We start from the raw sequence: 27,824 nt of genomic DNA on the forward strand, positions 1-27,824 counted from the left end.
AGAGGGAGGGGAGAGAGGAGAGGAGGAGGAGGAGGAGGAGGAGGGGAGGAGGACACAGCGCTTCCTCTCCGTAAAGCACACACACCGACTGGGGGAGAAAGAGAGCGAGAGAGAGAGCGAGAGAGAGAGAGGGAGGGAAAAGAGGGGGAGAGAAAGAAAGGAAATTGAGGAGCAAAAAAAAAAAAAACACCACGATTCGACTTCTTTGTTTTACCAAAGCGCTTGTTAAGGCGAAGGAAGGACTGAAACGATGACCAACCTTTCCTCATGACAGCCATCTTTAGAGCCAAAGGTGGTGTGGGCTTTTTTGGGATTTTTCCCCCTCCTTCCTTCTTCCAGGCTAATTTTTGTAAGGATTAGGAAGAGCGTTGAGGAAAAGAAACACGCTGCCCTTCTTCCACTGAGGTAGGATGTGGACCGCGTTTGAGGAAAAATAGCCTCCGTAGAAAAACGCCTCATTAACGTTACATGCGTAGGGAAAAGAAAGGGAAAATCTCGGAGCGTGTGCATGTATAGCGTTCGTATCTATTCTTTATCTGCGTAACATTTTCGCTCCTTTCCCTCGTGTGTTTTGCCTCATTTGCTTATAATCATTTCGAAGCACATTCCCCTCTATATTTTTTCCTCCTCCTTGGCTGTGCTGCAGAGGTTGAGGCGCAGGCTAAGGCGCTGTTTTGTAAGCTAATCTTCTCTCATTTTTTTTTTTGGGTTGCGTTCAGGCCCGGCATGAATTGGCACCGAATGTGACACTAAATCCGTTTCCAGCTCGCTTAAGCTTCGACGTAGCGACGATAGGGACGATTTTAGGCCGATATCCAGCGGTTTGGAGGCTGCTAAGGCGAGTTTTAATGCGTCAATTTCCCCCCTCACTCCTCATATTTTTCTAAGCTGCATTAGCTCCGCTGAGGCGCCGCTCGACCTCGGAGGAGAATAAGAAGCGCTAGATCGACTTAAGTCGTTTTAGGACCGTAAAAGGGGCTTCGAACAGCAAAAGAGAAGATTTCAGATAAGCCCACCCTAGCTGGAAGACCGTGGGCGGACTTCAATGTTAATGTCGACCGACGTTGCATCCATCATGTTGCCCGTGGCTCGGGGTATAATGGACCGGGACAGAGAGCTGGACGCAGCCGCAGCGGGGCACCCAGGCCCGGCCACCGGAGCCTCCACTGTCAGGGGGATGAAGCGTGGAGATCCGGAGCCTGATGGTCAAAGCGCCGCTGCCCTGGGGGACCCTGTGGGGGCTGAATGCAAAAGACCACGCATGGACGGGAACGCGGGAGACATGGGGCAGGTAAGAGTGGGGAAAAATGGGGGCAGCTTTCACCACCTTCATTTATTGTTTTAGACTAGGGGTTATCCCAGCTTTGCTCTTAGAGTCTCCCTGTGCTGCACATCGGACTGTTTACCCTACTGCAGCGTGCCTCATTCAAACTATCTACACATCCAAGCCTTCATGAGGTTAAAATGGTGTTGTTGCAGCAGGGAAAAGACTTAAGATGTGGGATGCTGGAGGGGCAGGATTGGGAAACACTAGGGAAATCTGATTCATATTAGTCTTTTAGACCAGTGATTCTGTCAGCTTTGCTCTTGGAGTCATATTTTAGTGTTTTCTTCATTGCAGCAGAGCTGATTCAAACCATAAGCTCATCTCTGAGCCCTTTGTGAGGTTAAAAAGATGTTGTTTCAGTGGGGAAAAGACTAAGATTTGGGGTACAGGAAGAGCAGGATTGGGAAACGGCAGGAAAATCTGATTCATGTTAGTCTTTTAGACCAGTGGTTCCCCCAGTTTTGCTATTGGAGTCTCCCTGAGCTGCACATTTTAGTGTTTTCTCCGTTGCAGCACAGCTGATTCAAACCATAAGCTCATTTCAGAGCCCTTTGCAAGGTTAAAATGATGAGCAGGGAAAAGGCTGACATGTGGGATACTGGATGAGCAGGATTGGGAAACACTAGGACTCATTTATTATTTTTTTATTAGCTTCAATTTTTCTCATTGAGAACTCTGCACTACTCATTTTAGTGTTCCTTCCACTGCAGCGCATCATCTCAGTCCCAGTCTCTTCATGCAGTTAAATTGTGTTCTAGCAGCAAGGAAAAGACTAAAATGTGCAGGGCAGGGGTACTGTAGGAGCAGGACTGGGAAACACTAGGAAAGTCTGACTCATTTTATAATTTTAGACCTGTGGTTCCCCCCAGTTTTGCTCTTGGAGTCTCCCTGTACTGCATAGTTTATTGTGTTCTCCACTGCAGCTGAACCATAAGCTCATTTCAAAGCCCGTTTTTGAGTTTAAAATGATGTTTCAGCAGAGAAAAGACTGAAATGTGGGGAGCGTGATTGGGAAACACTAGGAAAATCTGGCTGACTAGCATTTTTATTGTCCTTTTGAGCAGCGGTTCACATAATTTTGCTCATGGAGAACTCCGTACTACTCATTTTAGTGTTCCCTCCTCTGCAGCGCTTCATCTTATTTCCAAGCACTTCGTGAAGTTAAAATGGTGTTGTTGCAGTCGGGAAATAACTCAAATGTGCAAGACAGTGGTACTGTATGAGCAAGGAAATGCTTATTGTATTCTTTTAGCCCAGTGGTTACCCCTGTTTTGCTCTTGGAGTCTCCCTACTGCACAGTGTAGTGTTTTCTCCATTGCAGCACAGCTGAATCAGTTCACAAGCTCATTTCAGAGTCATTTTTTGAGATTAAAATGGTGTCGAAGCCGGGAAAAGACTAAAACATGCAGTACAAGGAGAATATAGGAGCCGGATTGGGATACCCTGGTTTTAGAGTTTATAAGGATTCATCAAATTAGACTGTTTGAATAGGGACAAAAACAATATTGGGGCAGGAATATTCAGTGGGGGCTACAGGGGCTAAAGATTTGTAAATGTGCCATTCATTTACTAAGCACCCCAAGGTTGATGCACTGCTCTTTTGGCTCTGTTCACGTTTAATAAACGGCTCTAAATAAGCTCCTCAAGTTCTGCGCCCAGGCCAAACTGAATGGCACGCAGGAGCAGGTTAAAATCGCTCGTATGTTATCATTTTTTACCAGCCGCCGCTGCCTCCTCAGCGTTCCGAAGGAAATTGCTCCACATGCGAGTGTGTCAAATGGATTTTCTCTGATTTTATTACAGCAGAGTGTGCATCCTATATGGAAAGGGACAGCGAGAGAATTACTGGAGCAAATAATTGTATTAAAAATGATGTGTTCCCCCTTTCCGTCCTAATCCAGGGCTGCATTGCGCCGGCTGCGTATGAGCATGACCCATGGCAGAATCTTCAAATGCATTACACATATGTGTCTGTGTGCGTTGGAGGGGGTGGGGGAAGAAGAAAGAAGAGAGGAGGAGGGGGGAGAAAGAGAAGAAGGGGGTGGGGGGTTACAAGAGGCAGGATTTTGAGTGGCGTTTTCAGACTAGCGCTCCGCCACTGGCAGTGACAGTTCAGCATCTCCGCAGCCGTGCCACATGCGATATTTCATCTTCCGCCTCGTTCTCTCTCTCTCACGCTGCTCATCTGGGCTTCCGTCAAAACTCCAGCAGACAACAGCCATTAGTCATTAGGGCTAACTTAGACTGGCCTCAGCGCCAGTACTTTTCCATTGGTTTGTAGTCTGTGCGCAGTGTATCGTCTGAACTGGTACTGGTGTTGATATTGAGTTTTACTGGTGTTGATAGCTAACAGTTAAACTTGGCTAACTGCCTTGTAGGTCATTTGCTAGATGCTTTATGTTATTGTTAGTTGACGGTAAGTCTGTAATGATCGTGAAATTTTAGCTGATGATTAATTGTCAAATGCATAATTTTTCTTTTGTTCATTGAATCCAACTATTAAGGTATTAGTCACTTGGCTGATTAGTAGTTTTGCTTCTTTGCTGTCCATATTTAGTAGCTCCCAACTGACAGCAGACAAAGCTCGAGCTCAAATAAACAAACATTACTCACTACTGCCCTCTAAAGGTGCTATAGGACCAATTCAGAAGTTAGAACCTTCATTGTTTTTATAAGACCCATCTGATGTCTCAGTAAATTGTATTTCCCTCATTTCAGCTGATAAATACAGCTAATTCACATTTTCTTTGTTGTGAAGACTTTATAGTTATGATCAGGCGATTGTGTAATAATTGTAAATGGCCTAACAAACAGTCAAAAACTAAAATAGGACGTTTTCTTTTTGGAAATTAGATTTCTTTCTAGTTAGTATTTTATGTTTAGAGGTATTAACTGATTTAAAAGTGTAACACATTTTGTTTATGATGGGATGTGAGGTTCCATTCAGTGTCATTTTAATCAAAGCATTATTTTAGTAAAAGCTGTTTCATTATTGTTAATTTTAATATTCTCTAATTTTGCTCTGTGCTGATTGTTAGCCATAAGTTTCCTTTACTATAGCATTTTAGCTCCTGTACAAAATGAAGCTTCAACCAGCCATGTGCTAACCAGATTTTTTGCTGAACTATCACTGTAAAGCAGCTGTGCACAATGATATTGGAATAATAAAAAAATCATTGTTAAGTTTCTAACACTGTAGAAATTAAGGTTATATATATTTTTAATTTTAATGCATGTGCATTTAGTTCTGATATCTATGTTTTTATAAACGCTTTTCTATCTACGTTGTCAGATATATCCGTGTAAAATATCGGCTGTCGTCAAAGACCAGCAGCTCCCATATCGGAGCACCTCTTCTTCAAAGGGCCCGTATCATGTACAATCAAACTTTTTGGAAGTAAAAGAATCGTGACGCAGTATATAAATGCTGTTAAACTTTCTTAACATTTCGTTCACTCCCCAGTCCATAATAGAAGCTAAATAGAAGTTTTGACTTGATTTTGTGATGTCACACATCACTATATTTATTAATTTGGCGTTTCAGCCTGCAGAAGTTTAGCTCCACCCATTCACACTGAAGCTGCTCTGAGCGTTTTTGGATGCTTTTTCAATGAGGCACAAAATAGGGCAGCCAGTCAGAACAGATGTCATTTACATATCAGTCTTGGAGGCAGCCTGTTTAATTCTAAGGGATAAAAAGAGGTTGGAAAATGGTCATGCAGCAAGTAATTTTGATAGTTTTTTTGGTACATAAACCTGTGCAATTTACATAAATGGATCTCAGACAAAATGAAGAATATGGGCCCTTTAAAGCATGTGGAACATAACTACAAGACATTTGGAATATACTGTGATATTGAGTTTGATCAGTATTGTTCAGTGTTGGCCTCTACAGATATAGCAGTTCTCGCTTGCAGTCACAAAGCAAGCCCTCTTAATGTCTTCCATAAAGAGAGAACGGTCCGGATGAGTGCTGGGGGATGTTTCTAACTCCAAAGTGCTTCTAGCCTAATGCATTATTTAGCGTTTGACTGGCTTAAGCCATCCATCTGACTTCAAACGCTCTCTTCCTCTCTGTCCCTGCCTCCGTCGGCCCACGGCCGTTGGGTAATTGAGATGGTGAGTGCGCGTGTGCGTGTGTTGTGCTGTCTAATGGCTCGTTGTTCCTGCCTAATGGTGCTAAAGCTTCTCAGTACACCTCCTCCAAACTGCAGCAAGACACTCTCCCTGACTCTAAGACTCTCAACGCAAAGCAGATGGACACAGGGAAGTCTCTATCTCTCTCTCTCTTTTCTCTTTCTCTTTGTGTGTGTGTGTGTGTGTGTGTGTGTGTGTGTGGATGTGCTGTGGCCGAATAGCCCAAAAATGGTATTGATCTGCAGCTGAGAGGGCGGTCTGGAAACTTGCCTGCAGCAGAGAGGGGGTGAGAGGGAGAGAGAGAGATATGGATAGTAAGTTACAGCTTGATGGAATAGTAAAATCGGAGAGGGAAAGAGCCATTTCACTTATTAGAGAGAGGGCTGACAGGAGAGGAGTCTGATTGGCTGTAGTGTGTAGTGTTACAGCAGGCAGCTGAGTAGAAACCTCTTACTCCACGTAGATGTCAGGCCGTGTTACTTTGAAATGACTTGCGCGCACAGAATCCAAAGAAATATGCTGAACGCAGGTTTTCAGCTCTCAGCTCTCTATCTCACCTCAGTTTACACCAAGATATGTCTGCCTTTGTATTAGCAATGGCCCAGTATGAAAATTCCCTGTCATGACATCAGTGACCAAAATAAGCACTGTTTTTTATTACAGTATTGTAAATATCGTTGCTGTCAATAAAATGTATCTCCAAAAAAGGTAACTTGTACAGGAGAAGACAAAACGTTCCTAACTTTTAACGTGAGTTAATGTGAAGACATTTTATTCTAAGTGATTTTGGAGCATTTTTATTGGCCCATTCATTATAAAATATTCACACCATGTAGAAGGCAGCTGCTGTGATAAAGGTATGTAGAAATATGTAAATAATACTCTGAAAATGATTATTGACGTCACTTCACTGCAGGTATTTAAGTTTTTAAACTTTTTAAACCACTATATGTCTTCTTAATACTGAAAAAAACAACTGTGTTTTAAGTAAATGAGTTTTGATGGGCCCGTGTGGGGAGACTGTAGCAGTAGGCTGTTAACTTCCACTGTGACTTTTTCAAAAGGCAGTAGGCTAAGAGTTATTTTGAAACTGTGGGAGGAAGCTGGAACAGTGCGTCTTTTTGTTTTTCTTCAAGAGCGGAGGGAAAAGAAGTGCATTTAAGATCAGAACAGATGCTGTTCTGCACACTTCTGCACAGCCGCTGGTGTTGTCAGTGTAAGCTTTACTACCTGCAGCGTGTGAAGATATCGAGTGTCATCCGAACGGAACGCACAGTGACCGCACCTGATGCTTCAAGTCTATTATTTGTTGCTTGTTAGAGCTACATGTTGCTAAAAAACATGTAACAAACACGTTTATCACTCGCGACTGGTTATTTCCTAGTAAATGTAGTAAATGGATTTGAAAAAATACGTTTTAGGCCGAAAACGTATATCAAAGCTACTAGAAATCATTGTCCTAGGTATCAGTCGGTGTATTCATAGCTGTTTTATGCATGAACTTTCTCTGAGGAAGCTCTTGGAGACATCTGATTCCTTTCACCACCAATGTGTACAATTTTGACTCGTTAAGTTTCTCCACAATGGAGCATTTTAAATTAAAACTAATCACACTTAACCAATTAAACACTTCAGACATCTGGTTCCAATCAATACAACTGTGAACAATTCTGACTCATTTTTCTAGAACTGAGAATTTCGAATTAAACCAGTCTGAATTTTTTTTTCATTTTAACCATTTAATTATGCAGAATTCCCCTTTAAGTTTGAAATGATATGAATATCCTAATTACACTGCTTTCTACTGCGATGTATCGTTAAAACCAGTAACTACTCCCTCCCTACCATTTGACCAGCTTTGACCTTTTGAAGTGATCATACATCAGATATCAGATTTAAAATGAACTAAAAATGCTTTGATTTTCATCTTTGTTTATACCATGATACAGCTTTAAAACCAGTAATCATTCTGTCCCTACTCTATATGTACAAAAAAAAATCCAAAAATTTCTTGTTTGGTTTCTTTGCCCTTCCCCCGAAACCACACACGCACACTTCGTCTGGCCCAAGCTGATTTGCCCTATCGCTAACAGTAAAGCGGCTTTTTGTTGTGCTAACAAGATCGGGACTCGTTTAGGAGTAAGTATTAAGCACTCTGATCCCTCATGCACCCAGACAGATGGGTGGGGGTGGATTTTTCTCTCTCTCTCCCCCTCCCTCCCTCCCTCCCTCTCACTCACTCAGTCACACGCACAGATTGTAGATCCTCTGATATGCTCACACTTACCGCTGCTTGTGTGCACACATTCTTTGCCATGCGCCCGCTTTATCTTCTGAATGATCCCCAGTAAACTGGCGATAACATATGATGTCACCGTAGATCCAAGGCTGATAAAACTGAGTCTGTTATGCGGCCCCCCGTTACGTACCGTGAACCTTCCTCCAGCCGCCGGATCTTCTTATTAAACCCTGAAAATGACAGACAACCAGGATTGTTTATTGCGTCAGGCCCGAGCGGTGGATGGCACGCAGGAGAATAGCTTTAATATGGAGAGTGGACTTGCGCTGGCTGTTTTGATTATTGGCTCCAACGTGCCATATTTTACCCCGAGGCCTCCTTTAATTGCCCTTATGGGATTGCGCGCACGTGTGTAACCATGGCAACCTTGACCTTTGACCTCGTGGGTTGAGCAATAAATCGGGGTGTGGCGGTGATGAGTATTGCAACAGACAATGGAATGAGCTCATTCAGTCAGAAACGCACAGCACAAACTGAAGCGTATCATTCCTCTACATTAATTAGAGCCGTGCCTGTGGGAATTTTCATTTCACTTGGAGTTAAGTGCTTTATTTATTTCTGTTTCTTTTTTTTGTTTATTTATGTTTGTTTATTTATTTTTGTTAAGCTTTTTAACCAACAGTTTGTCAGAAAAACATCCAGTTTACACAGTTTGGAAGCTTATACAATGCAGCATTATGAAACGTATGCCTGAATGTTTAAACACAAACCACTTTTGGACAAAACTGTAATATTTTAGCAATTTATAAAGATATCAGTGCGTCACACAGTGTCAGAAACCACATAAGCACATCTAAGAGAGATTACTTAACACTTGAAACAGTGAGGGAATTGTGTGATTTAGACATGCGGTTAGCATGATGCTAATTGGTGGGCTATAAGCTTCCATTATTTGTTAGCTGCATTAGCCTTGTAGCTCCAAAAAATAAAGAAGCAAACTTTAGACACCAAACATGTCTTGAATGATCAAGTACATTTTGAGGGAGAAATTTTAGTAAATTAGACTTTTTTGCCAAACTATCACTTTAAAGAAGAAAAACAAGTCCTTCAAAGACCTAGAAATTCTTGGCTGTTTGAGGGTCGACTCTCCTGTTGCAAGACGTTGAGTTAATTGTATTAAAAGTCCACATTCGCTGAGCCCCTTATTGTCATTACTGATTATCATCTCCATTTGTTTCACTTTTTGAGCCAAAAAATCAGCTTCGGTCCCCTCAGGCCACAAAAGCACAGGATCTGTCTTTGTTTAATGTAAGACATGCACACTCAGTATGGACCTTTTGAGTTATATGTACTGACACAGCCATTTACCAGTGCTTTAGTGATTTGAATTGAAATCTTTGTTTGAATATTGCAGTGTCAGCATCACCGATTCATCATGTTCAATAATATGCTGGTTTAAAGCGATACTAAAAAAACAAGCTCTTCCTCGAACTTTTTTGGGGGGTAAACTCTCTTAACTCAAATGTAGTTGATCAGGAAAGACATGTTTGTTGTCTGAAGTGTTCTTATTTAGTTTTACACTGGAGATAGAAGGCTTAGGGCTGAAAGATTAATTGTTTTTATATCAAAATCACAATTAGGAGTGCAATTTTTAAACCACAAGAGCTGTTATTGCTATTATAGTTTGTATTATCAATTTTAAGTGGGGAATTTTAACCTAATAAGACTGTGACCCACGTGTAGATGAGTTAGACCAATCAGAAGCAACCAGACGTCTATCTGCTGTGACATCACAACCACAGCTGACTGGCAGTCTGGCACAGTGTGTCCAGTGTTCACGCTTCAAGCCAGAAAAAGTGGATATTCTGTATCTTCTTGGCCAACATGTCACCAATTTTTAGTCACAGCATTTTTCAGAAAAATTGCAAGTGGCTATTTTCCCCTGAATCGTCCCTAGATTTTCACCAGTGTCGATAAATCTGTGGAGCTGTGATCCGTAGCTGTAAATTACAATCCACTTGTTTTATAGGTCTCTCAGTTCCACAGTAAAATTGTTAATATCAGAGGTTTCATATCAATTAAATATTTTCCCCAAATCATTCAGCCCTAACAAGGCAAATGTAGCTAATGTAATGGAAGTTTATGTCCATCGATTAGTGTTATGCTAACTCTCTGAGAGACCTGTGTGGTTTCTGGGCCTGTTTGATCTTCTGTTATCTATAAAAATGGGCAAAACATTGCATAGCTAGCATAGCCACCATCTTTAAGCCCTTATTGTCTCCTTATTGTTATTATTTTTATATATATCAGTATCATACTGTGTCAGAAACCACATAAGGAATGCATGATTTAGGCCTGTGCAATAGATAATCATAAGCTTCCATTGTTGTTTCTTTCCTTGTAACTCCAAAGAAGCAAACCTCAGACACCAACTGTGTCTTGGCTGACTGACTACATTTGAGGTAAAGGCACAATAGATTTTTTGACAAACTGTCACTTTAAGCTTGCTTGCTTAAATAAGCTTTTTTCCTGCATGAGGGCAGAAGAGTCTGTTTTGGTCTTAAAAAGCTGTGAGAATTTGGTGCAATGTTTGGCAGAGCGCTTCCTTTCAGCCTTCTGCTTGTATTGGGTCAGGAAAGCTAATGAAAAAGAGGCAGGGCTGGTCAGGAAGGATTTGAGAAGAGAATGAATATATCGCCATCATGGAAATTTAAGATGTCGACGAACAGAATCAGGTTTATCGGCCAGGTATGTTGACACACACAAGGCATTTGGTTCAAGCTGTTGTTGTGTCTCTAGTATTAAAGGCAGTATATAAACAGTGTATGAATAATTCAGATAATACACAATGTACAATAATTGGCACGAAAAAATTATAAATCGCCTGATGAGTCCTTTTGCTTCCATGCTGTTAATACTTGTTTCCAAATGATGACGGGCACAGCTCAAGCTCAAATAAACGGACGTTGTTCATGTTTATAGAACCAAATATGAAGTTAGTTTTGTTGCTTGTGTTTTTTGTCTTCTTGTGCTTAAATGTATTCGACTGTGATGAACGAAATCAATGGTGAAAGCTAACAACAGTATGAAATAATCACGGTCAGCTCAAATAATTGCGATCAGACGACTGTGTAATAAGTGGCACATGAACATGCGTTTATATAATCTTTACGGCTCTTTCTGTAGGGGAAAAGACGTCTAGTATAGCCGTGAAAGTATTTATTTAGACGCCCCCCCAGCCAAAAAGGAAAAATGTAAGCTTTGCGCACAACATAAAAGTGAGAGGCTGGAAAACACGACCAGCACAAAGCGGCACACACTTCCCCCATACACTCGCGCCTTGTTCACTTAAGTGCCTTGCCCTTCTCAACTTGTACCTCTTTACTCGGTTCCTTCTCTACCTCCATCAAGCCCTATCCTATTCCCTCTTTCCCCTCCTCCATCCTCCCTCCCCCCTTGCTTTTGCCATCTGTTGGCTGGTTGTCCTCTGTTCTCTCTCTCTCTCTCTCTCTCTCTCTCCTTGCCGTTTTACCTGGGTGTGCTCTTTTTACGGCTGTTGGAACAGAGGGAGCTGCAGCAGGAAGCGGGGGGCCTCCAGACCAGACTGGACTGCGGCAGGCTTTGTACTGGACGCTATTTGTGCTATGTCTGCAATATGAGCTGTTCAGTTGTTTATTTCGTATAACATAAAGTCCAGTTTCGGCCAAGAAGACCAGGATATCCACTTTTCTGGCTTGAGGCTTGAACACTGGACACACTGTGCCAGACTGCCAGTTAGCTGTGGATGTGATGTCATAGCAGATGGCAGTTCGGTGTTATTAGGTTAAATTTCCCCCACATAAGAAAACATTGGTGATAATGTAGGCTATAATAAAAATGGCCGTTCTTGCTATTTGAAAACACATTTGATTAAGGTCTGTCAGTGAATTCTGGCCTAAGTTTAATTTTATTTTTTGTATTATTCTGTAGCGCATCATTGTTCCTCAGCCTCATCAGTTCAACAGAATTCATGATTTTACATCATTTTTTTTCTGTCGTCAGTGTTCTCTCACAACAGTACCCAGCATGCATTGTACACGTACGTCATATAGCCGATGAGAATCTTTGTAGTGTGAACCAGTCCTGAATGCTAGTCTAGCAACTCCTCTATAGAGCAGCTGTTCTATAAATACAACCTAGACAGCATTAGTGTATCTGCACACACAGTGTTTACATACATCAAAAAAGTGTGTTTTTCCATGATATGTGCACTTTAAAATGATTTAAGTCTGTTCACACCACCATGTAAAATATATTTTGGACGATTATTATTTGTTATCAAAATTTGTAGCTCTTTAAAATCGGTATCAGTGATGTTTTCATATCACTCAGACCCTAAAATATAAATGTGGACGTGGAGAATTTCTCAGATATTTAAGTGTGAGTGAGTGGAAAAACAGGAGTGTGTGTGTGTGTGTGTGTGTGTGTGTGTGTTTGGGAGGGGACAGAGTTCTCAGATGCTGAAGGAAATTAAAGCGCATGCCTCTGCTTATGTATGACTCACTGTCTCTGCTCTCTGTCTTTCTGCTTCTCTTCATCGCTTTCACTCCTCTCTTTTCTTTCTGCCTCTCTTCTTTTATCCTCTCTTTCATTCTCCCTTTGTCTTTCTTTCCTTCTTTCTTCCTTTCTTTCTTTCTTTCTTTCTTTCCTTCTTTCTTTCCTCTTTCACTCTCTTCTCTCTCTCTGTCTCCCTCCCCCCTTTTGGCCTGGTCTGCCTCCAAGACATTCCACGTCTCAAATCTCTCCATCCCTCTCTCCTCTCCTCCCTCTTTTTAAACACATGCTCAGCAGATGTGTCCCTCTCTTCGGCCTCTTCCCCTCTCTGTGTTTCGCCCCGCTGACATGGATGTGTTTTCTGTACTCTATTAAAGCAATACTTCTTTAAAAAGTTTATGCAGTTTTTCCCGTTACTTCAAATGTACTTGGTCAACTAAGATGTGTTTTGGGTTCTAAAGTTTGCTTCTTTAATTTTGCGCTGGAGCTACGAGGCTAATGTAGCTAACAAATAATGGAAGTTTATACCCCACCAATTAGCAGTGTGTTAAATCTGTGTGGAGACCTTAGGAAATCTCAACTTTATGTGGTTTCTGAAACTGGATGATGCTTCACATCTGAATTTCTACAGATTTCTATTATTTCTTCAACTTTTTCTCCAGCTTATCAAACCTCAGAGAAACTATATATTGTGAAAATGTCTTTTAATTGAGCCGTATCACCCTGAGCTCCTGCTATAAACACACAGCCGTCACTGGTGTTAGAAATGGGTGAAATGTACACGTGTTCAGTTCTTTTATGGAGATGGAGACGCTTTGTGAACGCTGAGTGAACCTGAAGATTTTTGCCTTCAGAGCAGAATCACCAAACTCATTAAGATTAACAGATTTATTAGCATTAGCTAGGAGGCATTCTCTCTCTCTCTCTCTCTCTCTCTCTCTCTCTCTCTCTCTCTCTCTCTGTGTCTCTCTCTCTCTCTGTCTGTCTCTCTCTCTCGCTCTCTCTCTCTCTCTGTCTGTCTCTCTCTCTCTCCCCATTCTCTTTTTCTGTATCTCTTTGTCTTTTTCTCTCACCTTGTCTGTCTCCCCCTCACTCTTTCTCTTTTGCTGTATCTCTCTCTTTCTACCCATTGTTTATTTTCTGTCTTTTTCTCTCTCTCTGATTCTTTTTCTGTCTCTCTCTTTCTCTTTTTTTCTGTCCCTCTCTCTCTCTCTCTCTCTCTCTCTCTCTCTCTCTCTCTCTCTCTCTATCCGGGGTGCACAGTCTGTGCTGTGCGCATAGTGTTCCCTCAGGGGACGAGTGGAGAGGGACATTGGTTCCAGCAGTGAGCGAGAGTACAAGAGATAAAGGAGAGAGAGTGATAGAAAACATGCTACGGAGGAGAAAACAGTTTTTTTTCCCCCTTTTCGTTCTCTACGGTGTGGCCCCTCCCCTCTTGTTTTAATTGGCTTATGCAACCATAAAGGATGAACTGCAATCACTGACTGGAAATCAGTGCTAGTGGTGAAGTGCACTGCGTGTAACCTACTGTAATGTAATGTACTTCACTGCACCATGGCTCTGTATCACTTCGTTAACAACATTTAAATCCCACCCTGTCCAGTGATTTAAAAAGGACGGGTGAATGTTGGTAATATTTCTCGTCTATGAAGCGTTTGTGCCCAGACCAGGTGTTCAGATTTCAGAGGAATGTGCAGCCCCTGTTCCGTTATCTACAACAAACATTAACTTGATCTTTTGGCCGCTAATAGGTAACTGTTAAACACTGCGTTGCCTATTGTTCAGCCAGCAAATGCACCAAATACACTAAAAGTAAACGCTGAGAATAAATTTCATTCTTACAGTAATTTGATACTTTAGTTTTAGTTTCAGTTCAAAGCTGTGGAACGATATTTTAAAGATTCTGAACAGTGATGAATGACCACTCAGCTGTGCTGTGAGCTGCTTTTTCTTGCCTCTTCATCTTCAGACTGATGAGCAGGGTCTTGAAGTTTGCAGTGATATTCAGAAAGAATAGTAACTAGGTGTGTAACAATTCACAGAATTTATCATCCGATTCAATTATGATATAATAGTGTCTCAATTCAAAACATTTTTCAATGCAGCAAAAATAAGGAGTGGCTGAAAACTGCCTTACGTTTAACATGTTAATGTTTTTCGTTTTCATTTTATTGGAGCATAGAGCATTATAAAAGTGCTATATTTGTAACAAAAGCTGAGCATTATAGTGTTTCAATGTAATGCTCAAGCCCCAGGCTAACATGCTAGTCACGCTACAATGATGTGGTACAATATGATATGCTGCGATACAGTTCAGTACAATACAATATGTCGTACTGGTTCATATAATTTTGTGCACCTTGGACTAGTGATGAGTCAGTTCTTCTGTTCCACCTTAAATAGTGTTGCAGTTACATTCTCAGTGTCACTATGGCATCGTTTAAGGTGGAACGGAAAATTTGAATAGGAAACTGGTGAATAAGCCAAATTCAGCCTTGTGGAAAGAGGAACTAGATCACATTCAGCTGCTCCAGAATGAAAACATTACATCTAGTTCGCCGACTAATAATGGTTTATTTTCATAGAATTATGAATACTGTAATCGTACATCACTCAGAGTTTCCCATCAAACTTTGAGCTCCCTTTTAGCCTTGTCATGTGAAATTCTGTGAATTCTGATGGTATAATGTGTTAAAACAGTAATCAGCTGTAATCATTTGTTATTACCTGGTGTAATCAATGAGTTTTCATTGTATCACTTACTGTAATCCTGTAGCTACTTAAAAAGAGGGGTACACTGTGTTTAGGAAGGTTTAATGTCTGCGGTATCCCTTTATCATTGGCTCTGGAGCTGTTTCGGTTTTGAATTAGGTGGAGTCGAGGAGCCGACCCCCTCAATTACGACTGGTTCCGAGAGTCGGAGTCCGAGAGTGGACCGAACAGGCCTCTTCACAAGCAGACCAAACTTGTCAGAAAGTAATGGCCTGATCATTGGTTTCATTAAACAGTGTGTTAATACTCAAATATTTAGCTTCTCTCTTCATTTTAAACTGAGGCAGTTTAGACAAAAGTCAAAATATTTAGATTGCAGTTATTTTTTTTAAAGTAACTTCTTATATTTAAATGAAGGCTGTTAAAGTTGCCATGCTAATAATGTTAATGTGATAAATTAACAGCACTTTTAAAATCTATGAAAAAAACATTTTGTGTGTTACTAAACACATTATTTAATATCTACAAATATTTAACTAACATTATTGGCCCACAATCTTTTTTTAAGAAAGGTTTTAAAAATATAAGAGATTTAAAATAATGTTTGTTTCTGTTGTACTCACTGCACTATTGAACTTTGAACTTCAGACTTCAGTTTGGCTTTCAGAGTGACCTTTCATCTCTCGCTCTCTCTCTCTTTCTCTCTCTCTCTCTCTCTCTCTCTCTCTCTCTCTCTCACGCTTTGTATCATGTCCTCTTGTTTTAATGTGTAAACAATAGCTCCGCTGGAGTGAGGGATCGTGGGACAGCGTGCAGTTTAGTGTTTAGGGCAGCAGTAATCTGATTAGAGCCCATTATGGGACAATTAACCACGTAGGCCTGCGGAGTAACACTCGCACAGAGGCGCTGAAGTCATCTCACAGACACCCTCATATCTGCACTGGTCCTGGATCAGCGCTTCCTCTGAAGGACTTGATCCTAGGTGGTCCAGTTTAAGCACTGCGTCATCAAGGTCATTTTAACCTGTATGTCGCCGCGCGTTTGGTGTATTAAAGGGGCTGCATGGAAAACTGAATTTTCCAGACTGGATTTCAGTCTGAACAGTTTGTTCTGTCCTGTTCTGATCTGATTTCTGAATGAGGCACAATACAGGACAGCCGCTTGGAACAGAGGTCATTTACATGTTCACCATAAAGATACAGTAACTAATACAGTCTGTCTAAGAGGCAAAGAAAGGTTGGAAATTGTCATGTAAAAATGAATTATAATTTTTTTGGGTGTACATAATCATACAAATGTGGACTTACAGTCTGTGCCGAGACCATGTAAATAAACTGTCCTTGGATTGGCTGCTCTGTTTTGTGCCGCTTTGAGGAAGCAGACTGAAACATTCTTTATAACTTCAGCAAAAAGGGGCAGGTATAAACTGCTGTAGGCTAAGTAAGTGAATATGTGTAAATATTTTTGTTTTTTGTGACGTCAAAAAAAAACAGTGACTTAATCCAATCCAGCCCTCGCAATTGTTTTGATTTTCTATTAATTTTTGCCCATTTCGCAATCAGCAGCACTACAATCCCCAGCATGCAGTGCGACGTAATTTGCGCTGACGCCCCACTCCCAACAGCAATCTAAGGGACAGCAGTTTTCTACCCAGTTGCAAATGTCATATCACTAAAAAACTGACCAAGCACACAGGTAGGTTTAAAAGACCTGCATCCTGGGGACATTTTAAAAAGATTTACAGTTATCTGTAGCTAATATAGCCTAAATGTATTAAGTATTCATATGTAGTATTTGAAGGCTTATTACAAGTGGCTATTTTATGCTGTTGACTTTTTGTCGTATTAAAATATAAACACTCTCGGCCCACAGAATATTTGGCATTTTTTAATGTGGCCCTTTTAGTGGCTGAGTTTGACACCCCTGCCGTATATGGTCTGTGGACTAGGGAATGATCAGTTCATGGAAAAAAAAAGTGTGGAAAATTTGTTTTTCCATGATATGAGACCTTAAACATTTGTGTGGTTTGTTGTACCAAAAACATCACAACCATGGTTCATTCTAAACAGGCTGTTTTTGTACTTTAGTTCCCATGTATGGTCTGTGTGGGTGCTTTAAAACTTTAATGATGTTAACATTCTGCACCAGATGATTATTTTATGTAGTATGTTGTTGTTGTTGTTGTTGTTGTTGTTGTTTCAGAAAACTGAGGAAAACTTGGTTTTCCATGATTTGGGCTCTTTAAGAACAGGAAATTTAAAGGATAAAGGAAAACGGACTATTGACCCTTTAAAGTGATAGCGGCTCTGCCGTGTAATGAAGTGTGTTGTGGTCCTGTATTGTTGGAAAATGCGCCCAGTGCTCTCGTGGCGAGTGCGTCAGAGAGCATTAGTGCTGATCTGGGATCAGGTTCCCTAATGAATAGTGAATAACGGACGGAGCCGAGCTGATCCTGTATCATAGTAAAACTGAGCCGCCTGCGACAGGAGAAACGTCTCTGTTTGTGGCCACTTTTAAATTCTTCTAGATGAATAAAAGCTGGCGGCCTTCACGCCCCTTATTTTACAGCAGCAGACGCAAAACGATTTCACTCTAAATGCCCTGAAGTGAATGAAAAGCCAGATGTTTCTGTGGTCGCCTGAGACATTTGTCAGTTTTCTGGTTCAGGATGAGCAGAGATGACTGGGTCAAGATGGAAGAGAGTGGGGTGAAAGGAGCAGCTTTGGGTCAGACCTCTTAAGGGAATACTGCAGAATTTTTCAACCTAATCTGTATCTGCTGGCTCTGTATCGTACAGTTGATTACCACAGACAATAATTTTCCTGTGCTTAGAAAAGAGCAGAAAATGTGTTGACTTATAGCACAAAAACAATAAAAGTCAGTGGGCATCTGCTGAGGTTGAGTCAGTTTGGGAATTGTAGTCAACAGTACTGTGCAAAAGTCAGAGACCACCCTTCATTTAGTTTCCAGTCAAAATGGCCATTAAATAGAAGTTATTCGTTTTTCAAGAGATGCTTCTGAGGAAATTAGATGTCAGGCTTCGGTCTGAAAGGATGTGTAGCTGTCAAAAAGCCCTCACTGAGAAAAGGAAATGGTTAAAAAAGAAGAAAATTTGCACATCAGACAAAAGCTTCTGGTGTTCTCAGAACAATGGACCCCAGAGTCCAGACCTCAACATCACTTCATATTTCTTTGAAAAACTGAAAGTGGGTGTTCTGAAAAGACTGGAAGCTGTAATAAAGTAAAGTGTGGACATACTAAATACTGTGAATATAGACATTATATTTAGTTTCTGAGGCTTCTGTGTAATTTTCTGTTAAACATGTTTTCTGCTGTTTTTCCTGGTGGTTCAGTAGCTTGAATCAGTAGCTTGATGGCTGTTTTAACTTAAAATTAATTAAATGAAGTGACTCTCTTCTTGGTTATTGACCGTATGCTGCAGATGGGACAGGTGGAGACTAGGTGTTTATAACGCTGAAGTCTTCCTTTTAATGGGAACGAGCAAAGTGTACATTAATTTTGTTATCAGACTTCTTGGTTTAGCACAAATGCAGGGAGAAAAGGAGAGAATGTGCATGTATGTGCATGTACACATGGATATGCAGGATGACACACACACATTTCCCCAGAAATTGACATCTCATTGTGTGAAAGTGATGATTTGCTCGGTCACTGTAAGTGCACTTGATAACGGATCACAGCAGTTGATATAATTGTGTGATTCTATATTTTTTCCTGAGTGAGTCACTGAACAGAAAGGAGAGAGGGGTAATTAGGCAGTAAAATGCACTCGCTAATTCCATCTCAGACAAAGGAGGGAATTATTAAGTAAAGTAAGTGTGAAATTAATAAACGTGTACAACTCTGAAAGTGATGACATTGGAAACTATAAAACTTTTAAACGCAGTTTTGTAAAGAGATCAACTTTGGTGTGTTATATATATATATATATATATATATATATATATATGGTAATGATGGAGGCTCTGCAGTGCTGTGTTCTGTTAAAGGTACAATATGCAAAATGTAAAAGTCACTGTAAAAAGATTATTCTAGTTCTTTTAAACCTAATCTTTAGGTGCTGAATCTGTATAATACTGTTGATTGCCTGGGACTCATTTTAGCACATTTCCAACAATGACAATAGAAGTCAATGGTGAGCCACTTCAGCATCTCCCCATGGGCTTCTATTAAAAGTGTATTTAAGGTCAGTAAGTTTCCTGCTCTTTTCTAAGTACCTGGAAAAGCATCTAAATTATGGTCAGTGGTATTTGACCGACACCTACATGTGTGGCAGATGGAGATTTGGTTTAAAAATTCTGGTGTATTCCTTTAAAGGTGCAGTGCCCACGTTGTGTCTAGCAATTATAGGGGTCAACTTCGTGGCTGAGGGTCTGCTGACATATCACTCAAGCCTAGAGGTATTGAAGTAGTGTAAAAGGGCAGGACTCAAAGGTTGTTCATTAGGCAAAAGGTCAATGTCCAGTCAATGTGTGATTTCTTTTTGCTAAGATTATTTTTTTTTTCCTTTCTAGAACAACGATCCCTTGAACATGGGTTTCCATGGATACCCCTCAGCCAGTCAGGTAAGACACGATCTTCAGTCAGTAGCCGACCTTGGGATGGCTGGATAGACCACCAGCATAATGTTTTCTTTACAGATTTACATAACTGTGTCATTTTGATGGAAAATCTGGGTAACTAACAATGGTCCTACACATTACTGTTGACCGCACAAATAGAAAATCAAAAGCATGTTCTGCAGACGAGCGTGGACATGCAAACCAGAGGGAAAGTAGAGCAAAGTAGTGGCAATTAGTGGGGCCCAAGCACTTTATTGTTTCAGTGCCAATAGAGGGCACTGCAGCAGTCTTTGTGAAAGAAACATTACTGTAGCCTGTGCAAGTGTGCAAGTCAGGTTTTGTGCCCTACAAAGGACATAACAGTTCATGTTTGGCCATGATTGATCATTGCTATGTCTGCCGCGGTTGCAGAAAGCATTCTTTTCTTAATTGCCTAATACCTGTAGGTCCTGCTAGGGCTCTCTACAAACCAGCCTGCAGGCCCTGAATCAAAATACCTTCTAACTCATTAGACTCGCCAGCCGATTATTGTTAGTTTGAGATAATTGTGCCACCTGTTAGACAAAGTCTGACAAAGCTTGCATGTTCTCTAAGAAGGACATGTAGAATCTGTGTATAAAGATCAAAGACGGCTATTAGCATCAGAAAAGCCATGACTGCTGACTCAGTACAGATAGTTGTTTTGCTTTACAAAAGATTTGTTGATCATTTATCAAAGCCAGGCTTGCTTGAAGACCAATTTGGTGAAGACCACATGAAGGACTGTTTTTAGAAAATGCTATGCAGTAAGCAATTCTTATCAGTTATTACTTAGCAGTTTATTGGTTGTTGAAATAGATAAGTAGACTGCCTCATTTTTTTCTGTTTTATATGCCTGAGTGATTCACTGTCTGAAGTTCCAGTCCTGGTTTTACTTAATTTACGTCAGGGCTGTTGAGTATTTAACGTTTTGAATATTCTGTCGAATATTATTAAGAATATTCAGATATCCTGTAAAAACAAGGGAAGCTTAAGATATGTTTTACCTAAATGTAACTTTTTTAAAAAAAAAAAATTAATGAAACAAAACTACAAAGTAATAGAAAAAAAAACACTAATAAACAATTAGTGTCATAGCAAGTACCAGAGGGATCCAACTCAATCTGGCAACCCTGACTAAGTTTATTAAACTGCTCAGAAACAACTTTATACCTGAGCATTTGCTAAACTCAGTTGTATTAGTCTGATTGCTGCAGTTTTAGTAATTTTCTTTGCTTTCTGGAGGGACGGCTCTCTATACATCTTGTTTATTCCCAAAAATAAAGGCAGCGGAGAGCATGCTAGCTCAGAATCTAAAGCGGGAAAAGCAATTGGACTGAAATGGGCAATTAAAACCGACATTGTCACCTCAAATTAGAGACCTATAATACAGGCAGTTAGGAACGGAGACTCGACCTCTGACTGCTGCTGAGATTTCACTGTGTGTTTGGCTGTGAAGAACTGTTTCACTGACAAAAAATAATTACCTATAGAAGTTTTGTGTGACGTGCTGACAGAATATCTTTCTCTTTACATTCACTGCTACTATGTGTCTTGCCAGCATCTGGCTTCATAAGCAAAACTTTGGTTCCCATAGGACTGATAAAAACTGATGCACAGAAGCTTATGCTTTCACAAAAATGGTTAAAAGTCTAAGTCATTAAAATTGCTTTTCTGTTTTCTAATATTTAAATGATCAAATTTGCCAGATTTTATCAAATATTCATTTCAGCCGTAATTAAGACTAAGGCTACAGTGAGCCATCCTGTGAGTGTTTTTTTGTTTAACACTATGAAACTTTCACTCCGATGTACTCTTTTATTAAATTCTCGTGCAAAATGGTGCAAATGAAACCTGTCCAAGATATACTAAATGTTAAAATACATGTGATTTTAAATATTAAAACTCTATATAATATTTGTCAACATTTTCGTTCCGGTTTATATCTGACAAAATCACTTATCTTCCCAGCCCTACTGTTGACAGCACTTCCACAGGAAACATTACTGCACTCACACAAATGTACTTTTTTTATAAAAACATCATGCCTCGAAGCTCAGTAGAGCACATGCTGTTTTTGTTAGAGGTTCTCAGAGTGCTGTAGCGCCCCTACAGGCTGAATCACTCCAGGTTCCACTCAGACTGCATGCCGAATGGCCTGTAAAACTCAGCTGAAAGCTGTTTAGCTGTCGGGGTTTCTTAAGATACTGCATTGCCATCTAAGCTCTTGTTCTGGCTTGCCATAGAATGTGAGGTTTCAGCTTTATTAGACCGGTGGTTCAGCAGCCACAGGTTACATGCCTGTGTGTGTGTGTGTGTGTGTGTGTGTGTGTGTGTGTGTGTGTGTGTGTGTGTGTGTGTGTTTTGACCCCGTATAGTCTCTTTTACCGCATTATGTCAGATTTGTTGTTTACTTGAGTGTGCATTAGCATTTGGAGCCGTTATCAGATTGTTCAGTTGCTGCAGTTAATCCTTGTATCATCCGTGGTTTATCCTCCTTTCTCCCCCTGTCTAATCCCTCCATCCCTCTCTTTATCCATTTATCACCATCCGTTTAACTCTGTGGCCTGGCATCAGTTTTTACTCTCGCTTTCATCATCTAGCTGCCACTGTAATTCAGTAGGCTGCCTCCAGGTGTTCGACCCATAGACATAGAACCACTTTAAAGGAACACTCCCATGTTTTCCAACCTAATTTCAGTTGTCTGCATCTGTAGCACACAGTCGATTACCATGGACAATAGAGATGCAACTTTGGCAAATTCTTTTGACCGATAACTGACCGTTATTAGCCAGTAATGGATCGTTAACCCATAAACATATGGTCCATGAAAACTTCAAACACAACACTCCTGTTTTATCTGATAATAAAAGTATAATTTTTTATAAACTAAGGTTTTAGTGTTCATTGAATGGAAAAATGCAGCCTAACATAACAGATATGACTGTAACATAATATATATAGGTCATATTTGTAGTTTATACAACTTTAGGCTTTTTTTTCATGGGACTGCCTGCGTAGGCTCACCATTAGCTAATAAACACATGTAGGCTATAGCTTAAGGCTACACTTAAGGCTACACTAAGGCTACAACAGAAGCAACGTGGCGTTTAAAAAAAAAAAAAAGTCAGTTGTAGCTGACTTGAGAACTATATCTGAATACTGTATCAGGTTCAGCTTAGACAGGGTTCCTGACTACGTTTCAGCTTCTGAAAACAAATGGAACCATGGTGAACTCATTTTTTGATAATTGGTTAACAGAGAAAGTTTAGATACGTAGGCTATGATTAGTCTCTGTGCACAAGAAGGCATGATTTATATGATGAAGGGCCAGTTGTGTGAATCGTGTGAGTTGATAAGGTTGTTTTATAAAGATGGATGAAGACATTTAATTAGAAAGTAAAGCATTTGTAATGGTAAGAAAGCAGTGCTGTCATCACTGACACTGTATTCGTGCTAGAAAAGTGAGGTTAGTGCAAAAATAGAGAGATTTCCAAATGTAATGAAGGGGGGGGGGGATAAAGTGGTCGTGAGGTTCCGCCAGTCCCTGATTGGACAGAAGCTCAGCCCTCATCGTGCTTACGATCTGAAGTTAACCAGCCTTGGAGCAGGTCAGACTCATCTCGCAACAGACCTCACAATGATTTGATTTAGGTTGTGACTCAGCAGTGCTGTCACTACCACCACCATGCTTTATGTTTATATTTACAATTGCTTTATGTTTTTCACAACTGTGTGAAAAAAGCGAGATTCTTCACATGATTGATGCCACAAAAGACACAAAAATGGACTGGTCCAGAGCTCGGCCCTGGTTGGTCCTGAACTAAACCGGTCTTGGAGCAGGTTAGACACACAGTTGCCATGCTAATGTAGCCCAGTAAAAAAGTGACCCAACGTTGTGAGACAGAAAATCCCGAGTTGGATTGAACTAAGCTTTAAAACCGTTGTCTCAAAGCACACTTATAATCGAAGCTGAGGGGCGTATTGTCCGTGATAATGGACCTCATGCTACAGACGCAGCAGATTACATTGAAAAGCACTGTAGGATTCCTTTAAATCTATGGCTACACCTTTGGGAAATGGATCAAAAGCACCATAACAGTAATTACTAGGGTTGGGAGGTATTTTATCAGATAATATAAAATTCATATCATCAGGCATTTCGAATATTCTCATTTCAAGCCGTAGCTTAATGACGGTTTGCGCTGTGCCATTAAGGCTGAATTGCAGTGGTCCCGTGTGTCCATTAGTGTAGATGCAGCCTTGCTGTCCATTAGCTAGCAAGGAAGGAACGCAGCTATTGTCAACAGAGAGCGATGGCAGGGCTGTACTGCTGCAGGCTGTGCAGCTTTGAGGAGCAGTGTAAATCTCTGACCTCATAAAGGTTTGATTCAGTTACGTTTCTTTAGCCCTGACCTCATAACAATTCAATTCAGTTGTGCTTCTTTAGCTGTGGCCTCACAGTGGTTTGATTCAGTTACTATTCTTTAGCTGTGACCTTAAAAATGGTTTGACTCAGTTATGAATTTTTAGCTTTAACATAAGGATTCGATTTAGTTGCAGTTCTTTAGCTCTGACTGCACAAAGATTTGATTCGGTTATGATTCTTTAGCTGTGACCTTGCAATGGAATTTTTCAGTTTCAGTTCTCCAGCTCAGAACTCACAGTGTATCGAATAGCTTAACATTCTTTAGCTCGGACCTCACAGTGATTCGATTCGGTCCCAGTTCTTTAGCTCTGACCTCACAATGATTCGATTCGGTTATGATTCTTTTGCAATGACCTCACAATTCTAATCAGTTATGGTTTTTTAAATCTAATTTCACAATGTATTCTTTTTGTTCTTTTGCCCTGAGCTCACAATAATTCAAATCGATTATGACTCTTTACCCCTGACTTCACTATTTAAATCAGTTACTGTTGTTTAGCTCTGAATTCACAATGTTTTTTGATTCAGTTATGATTCTTTAGCTTTGGTGCAACAGTGGGCCTCACTGACCAATATCTTCTTAATTTTTTTCCTGAAAAAGGTCCTAAAAAGTCTACATCAGATTTTTGACAGGTTCTTGAAACACAGAATTGTTCACACCTTTGTGCATTTGAGTGTGTGTAGATTCTGTTCTTACCTAAGAACAAATCCCATATAATAAAACATTGGTTGATGTCAGAATCTTTGTGAAAATTGCATAAGTGGAACATTTTTTCTTAAAAACTCTCAGTGAATGAGGCCCAGTGATTCTATTCAGTTATGATTATTTAACTCCAACGTAGCAGTGATTTGATTCAGTTGTGATTCTTTTGCTCTGACCTCAGTGATTCAGATTGGTTACAATTCTTTAACTCTGGATTTGATTCAGTTATAATTCTTTAGGAAATTTAGGTTCAGTGCATAATAAACTCTCAAATTTTGGAATTAGCATAATAAACTCTCAAATTTTGGAATGACTCAGTTACAGTATTTTTGGTGTCCTTCAGAATTCTTCTTAAAATGGTATATAAACGATAGAAAAATGCGTTATTTTTAATCTGCAGTAGGAGTATTAATCTGTGATCTCACAGCAAATTAATTCAGCTATGATTCATCAGAAAATGATTCAGAATGGCATGAAAATCTGTTTTTACTGTGACTTCTTTTAGGCTCATTTATTTTATTACGATACAGAATTGCTTCATTGAAATATATAAAAATTTACATTTTTAAAACTGCACAAGTGTGACGGAAGTAATTATTTACTCAGCAGTGGAATGTAGACAATAACAATAAAAATATATTTTTTTTTTTGCATTGAAAAATAGCCTGAGAATTTTGTTTTGACCTGAAAATGAGTGCCTACTTTAATATAAATATAATCGATTATAATTGATTTGAACATTGTGACATTGATGCAGTTCAGTTACCACCTTTTGTTTTTACACCTCTGTTGAGGAACGAATAGACCATCAAAGAGCAGCTGGAGAGGACACTGCTTACAGGAAGATGAGAAAAGCACGTTTGTGCTCTCTCCCTTTTTTTCATGTTCTCTACCTCTCTCTCTCTCTGTCTCTCTCTCTGTCTCTCTCTCTCTCTCTCTCTCTCTCTCTCTCTCTCTCTTTCTCACTTTCTCTCTCTCTCTCTCTCTCTCTCTCTCTCTCTCTCTCTCTCTCTCTCTCTCTCTCTCTCTCTGTGTGTGTGTGTGTGTGCCTCCCAGAGGTGCAAACAGCCCCAATTTACTCACCTAGATGAAGAAAGAGAGCAGAGGGGAGGAGGGAAGGGGTGACTGCGACAGGGAGAGAGTGTGCGAGTGAGAGAGAGAAAGATGGAGGGAGGGAAAAGTTTGCAGGTGTGACAGAGGGCAGGGGGAGGAGGGGAGAGAGAGAGAGGGAGGGAGGAAGGGAGGGAAAGGGGGGAGGGCGCAAGCGAATGATATCTGGGTGAGGGGAGGAGAGAGGGAAGACACAAGCAGACGAAGAGAGAGAGAGAGGGAGAGAGAGAGAGAGATGAGCAGACAAGGACACAGCACAGCAAACGAGGGCTTAGGGTAGAGAGAGGGAGAGAGAGAGAGAGAGTGACGGAGACGTATCTGGAGCTACAAAAAGGTGGGGAGGGGGCAGCAAACGGAAATAGAGTGCGTGTGAGAGGAAGAGAGAGCAAGGGAACGATATAGAGGGGGAGAGAGAGGGAGATTTTGAATGTGCAGAATAGGAAGAGGTGACAGCGACCGGGAGAGAGGAGAGAAGGAGAGAGAAAGAGAGAGAGGGAGAGACTAAAAGCGTCGACATTGTCCCGGTCCGAATACGATGATGGGACTGTATTACCCTTCCGTGTTATCGGTAAGTGTTTGCCTTCTGTGCGTCCGTCCACATGCCGGCTGGTGTTTTGAGATTTTTATTTTTTTCTTCCTAGACCATGTGCGCTCGCTCGCTCACCACAAGTTTGCCTTCTGTTAGCTCTTGTTGATAATGCTAAGACTTATTAGCTAAATAGCATGACTTATATGGTAACTGCTATGAAACTGTTATGTAAAGCATGCGAGTGAGGCTCATTATTAATGTGATGCTAGATATAAACATAATTCTAGATATAAACAATATGATAGGTATTAATACAGTGCTAGATATAAACATAATGCAAGATGCTAATGGTACATATAAACAGTGCTTATTATTATTACAATGCTAATGATGCTGGTTATTCATGCTGTCCTAGTTAACATAATGCTAAGTGTTCATACAGTGCTAGTTATTAACAATGCTAGATGCAAACGTAATGCAAGGGTATTTGGACAGTGCTAGTTAGCAACAATGCAAGGTGTAATTCTAGGTCTTTATACAGTGCCAGATATAAGCACAGTGCTACGTATTAATACAGTGGTAGTTGTTACCATAATGCTATATATATAAAAAAAATTGTTAATATGGTTCTAGTTATTAAGATATTGCTAGATATAAATATAATGCTACCCGTTAATACAGTGATAATTATTAACCCAGCACATCATATAATAATAAGTCTTAATACTGTGCTAGTTAATAATGATATGCTGGTTGTAATACAGTGCTAGTTAATAATGCTGTGCTGGTTATTAACACAGTGCTATTAATTAATGTTGTACTGGTTATTAGCACAGTGCTGGTTAGTAATTCTTATTATTAATATAATGCTGGGTATTAATACAGTGCCATTTATTAGCACAATGCTGGTCATTAACGCAGTGACAGCTCGTGTATTTAACCCATATTGCTAATTACTTTGTCCCTGAAAGCTCCTGCTGCAGAACGCTTTCATAAGAGTTGACTAAGCTCCTGCTGTGGCTTTTTGCCTTTCTTGCCTCTTTATCGGCACAAAGTGCAAACGGACGAGTGTCCCTGTCACGCCGCCCAAAGCAGCGAAGCGTCGGCGGCTCGAAAGGCAAAACGGCGGCTGACATTTTGCTGTTAGCTTAAAGGTATTAGCCAGCAGATGTGGCTGTATGTGCTGGGCCACGTTGACAGGCAGGCCCAGACTTCTCTCCTGTCTTTGCCCCTCCAAATGGCTCAAGGGGGGAAAGGAGAGGGGGGAGGAGGAGAGAAAGAGAGAGAATGAGCTTTGTTGTCCTCCCCCCAGCTGTCCCCATAACTCTCCCCTGGCTTTTTGAGCGAAAGGGGCAGGTGCCCAGAAACAGTTGTTCTCCGTGCCTCCTTCTGTCTGTCACCCGCAAACGCAAACGTTGGGCTCCTCACACATTCGCATTCACGTTTAATCCTCTGTGTTGAGGCTGCATTGCTCTTTACTTTTGTTTATATCTACGAAAAGCTG

At 40.5% G+C, this 27,824-nt stretch overlaps 1 protein-coding gene across 13 annotated transcripts in view; it reads left to right on the top strand.

Annotated features, from left to right (window-relative positions):
- Positions 1 to 27,824, top strand: part of rbfox2 (RNA binding fox-1 homolog 2) — a 72,172-nt gene continuing 44,348 nt past the window's right edge. For 2 of the 13 annotated variants that reach the window (XM_036570060.1, XM_036570068.1), the window contains exons 1-2: positions 7 to 1,291; positions 19,484 to 19,534. In XM_036570060.1, the coding sequence (XP_036425953.1) occupies positions 1,046 to 1,291; positions 19,484 to 19,534 (297 nt within the window). In that variant the 5' untranslated portion in view covers positions 7 to 1,045. The other 11 variants (XM_036570064.1, XM_036570065.1, XM_036570067.1 and 8 more) reach the window with 10 other exon arrangements.

The sequence above is a fragment of the Colossoma macropomum genome, unplaced genomic scaffold, assembly GCF_904425465.1.
Source record: "Colossoma macropomum unplaced genomic scaffold, Colossoma_macropomum, whole genome shotgun sequence".
In the NCBI taxonomy this organism is placed as follows: domain Eukaryota; kingdom Metazoa; phylum Chordata; class Actinopteri; order Characiformes; family Serrasalmidae; genus Colossoma; species Colossoma macropomum.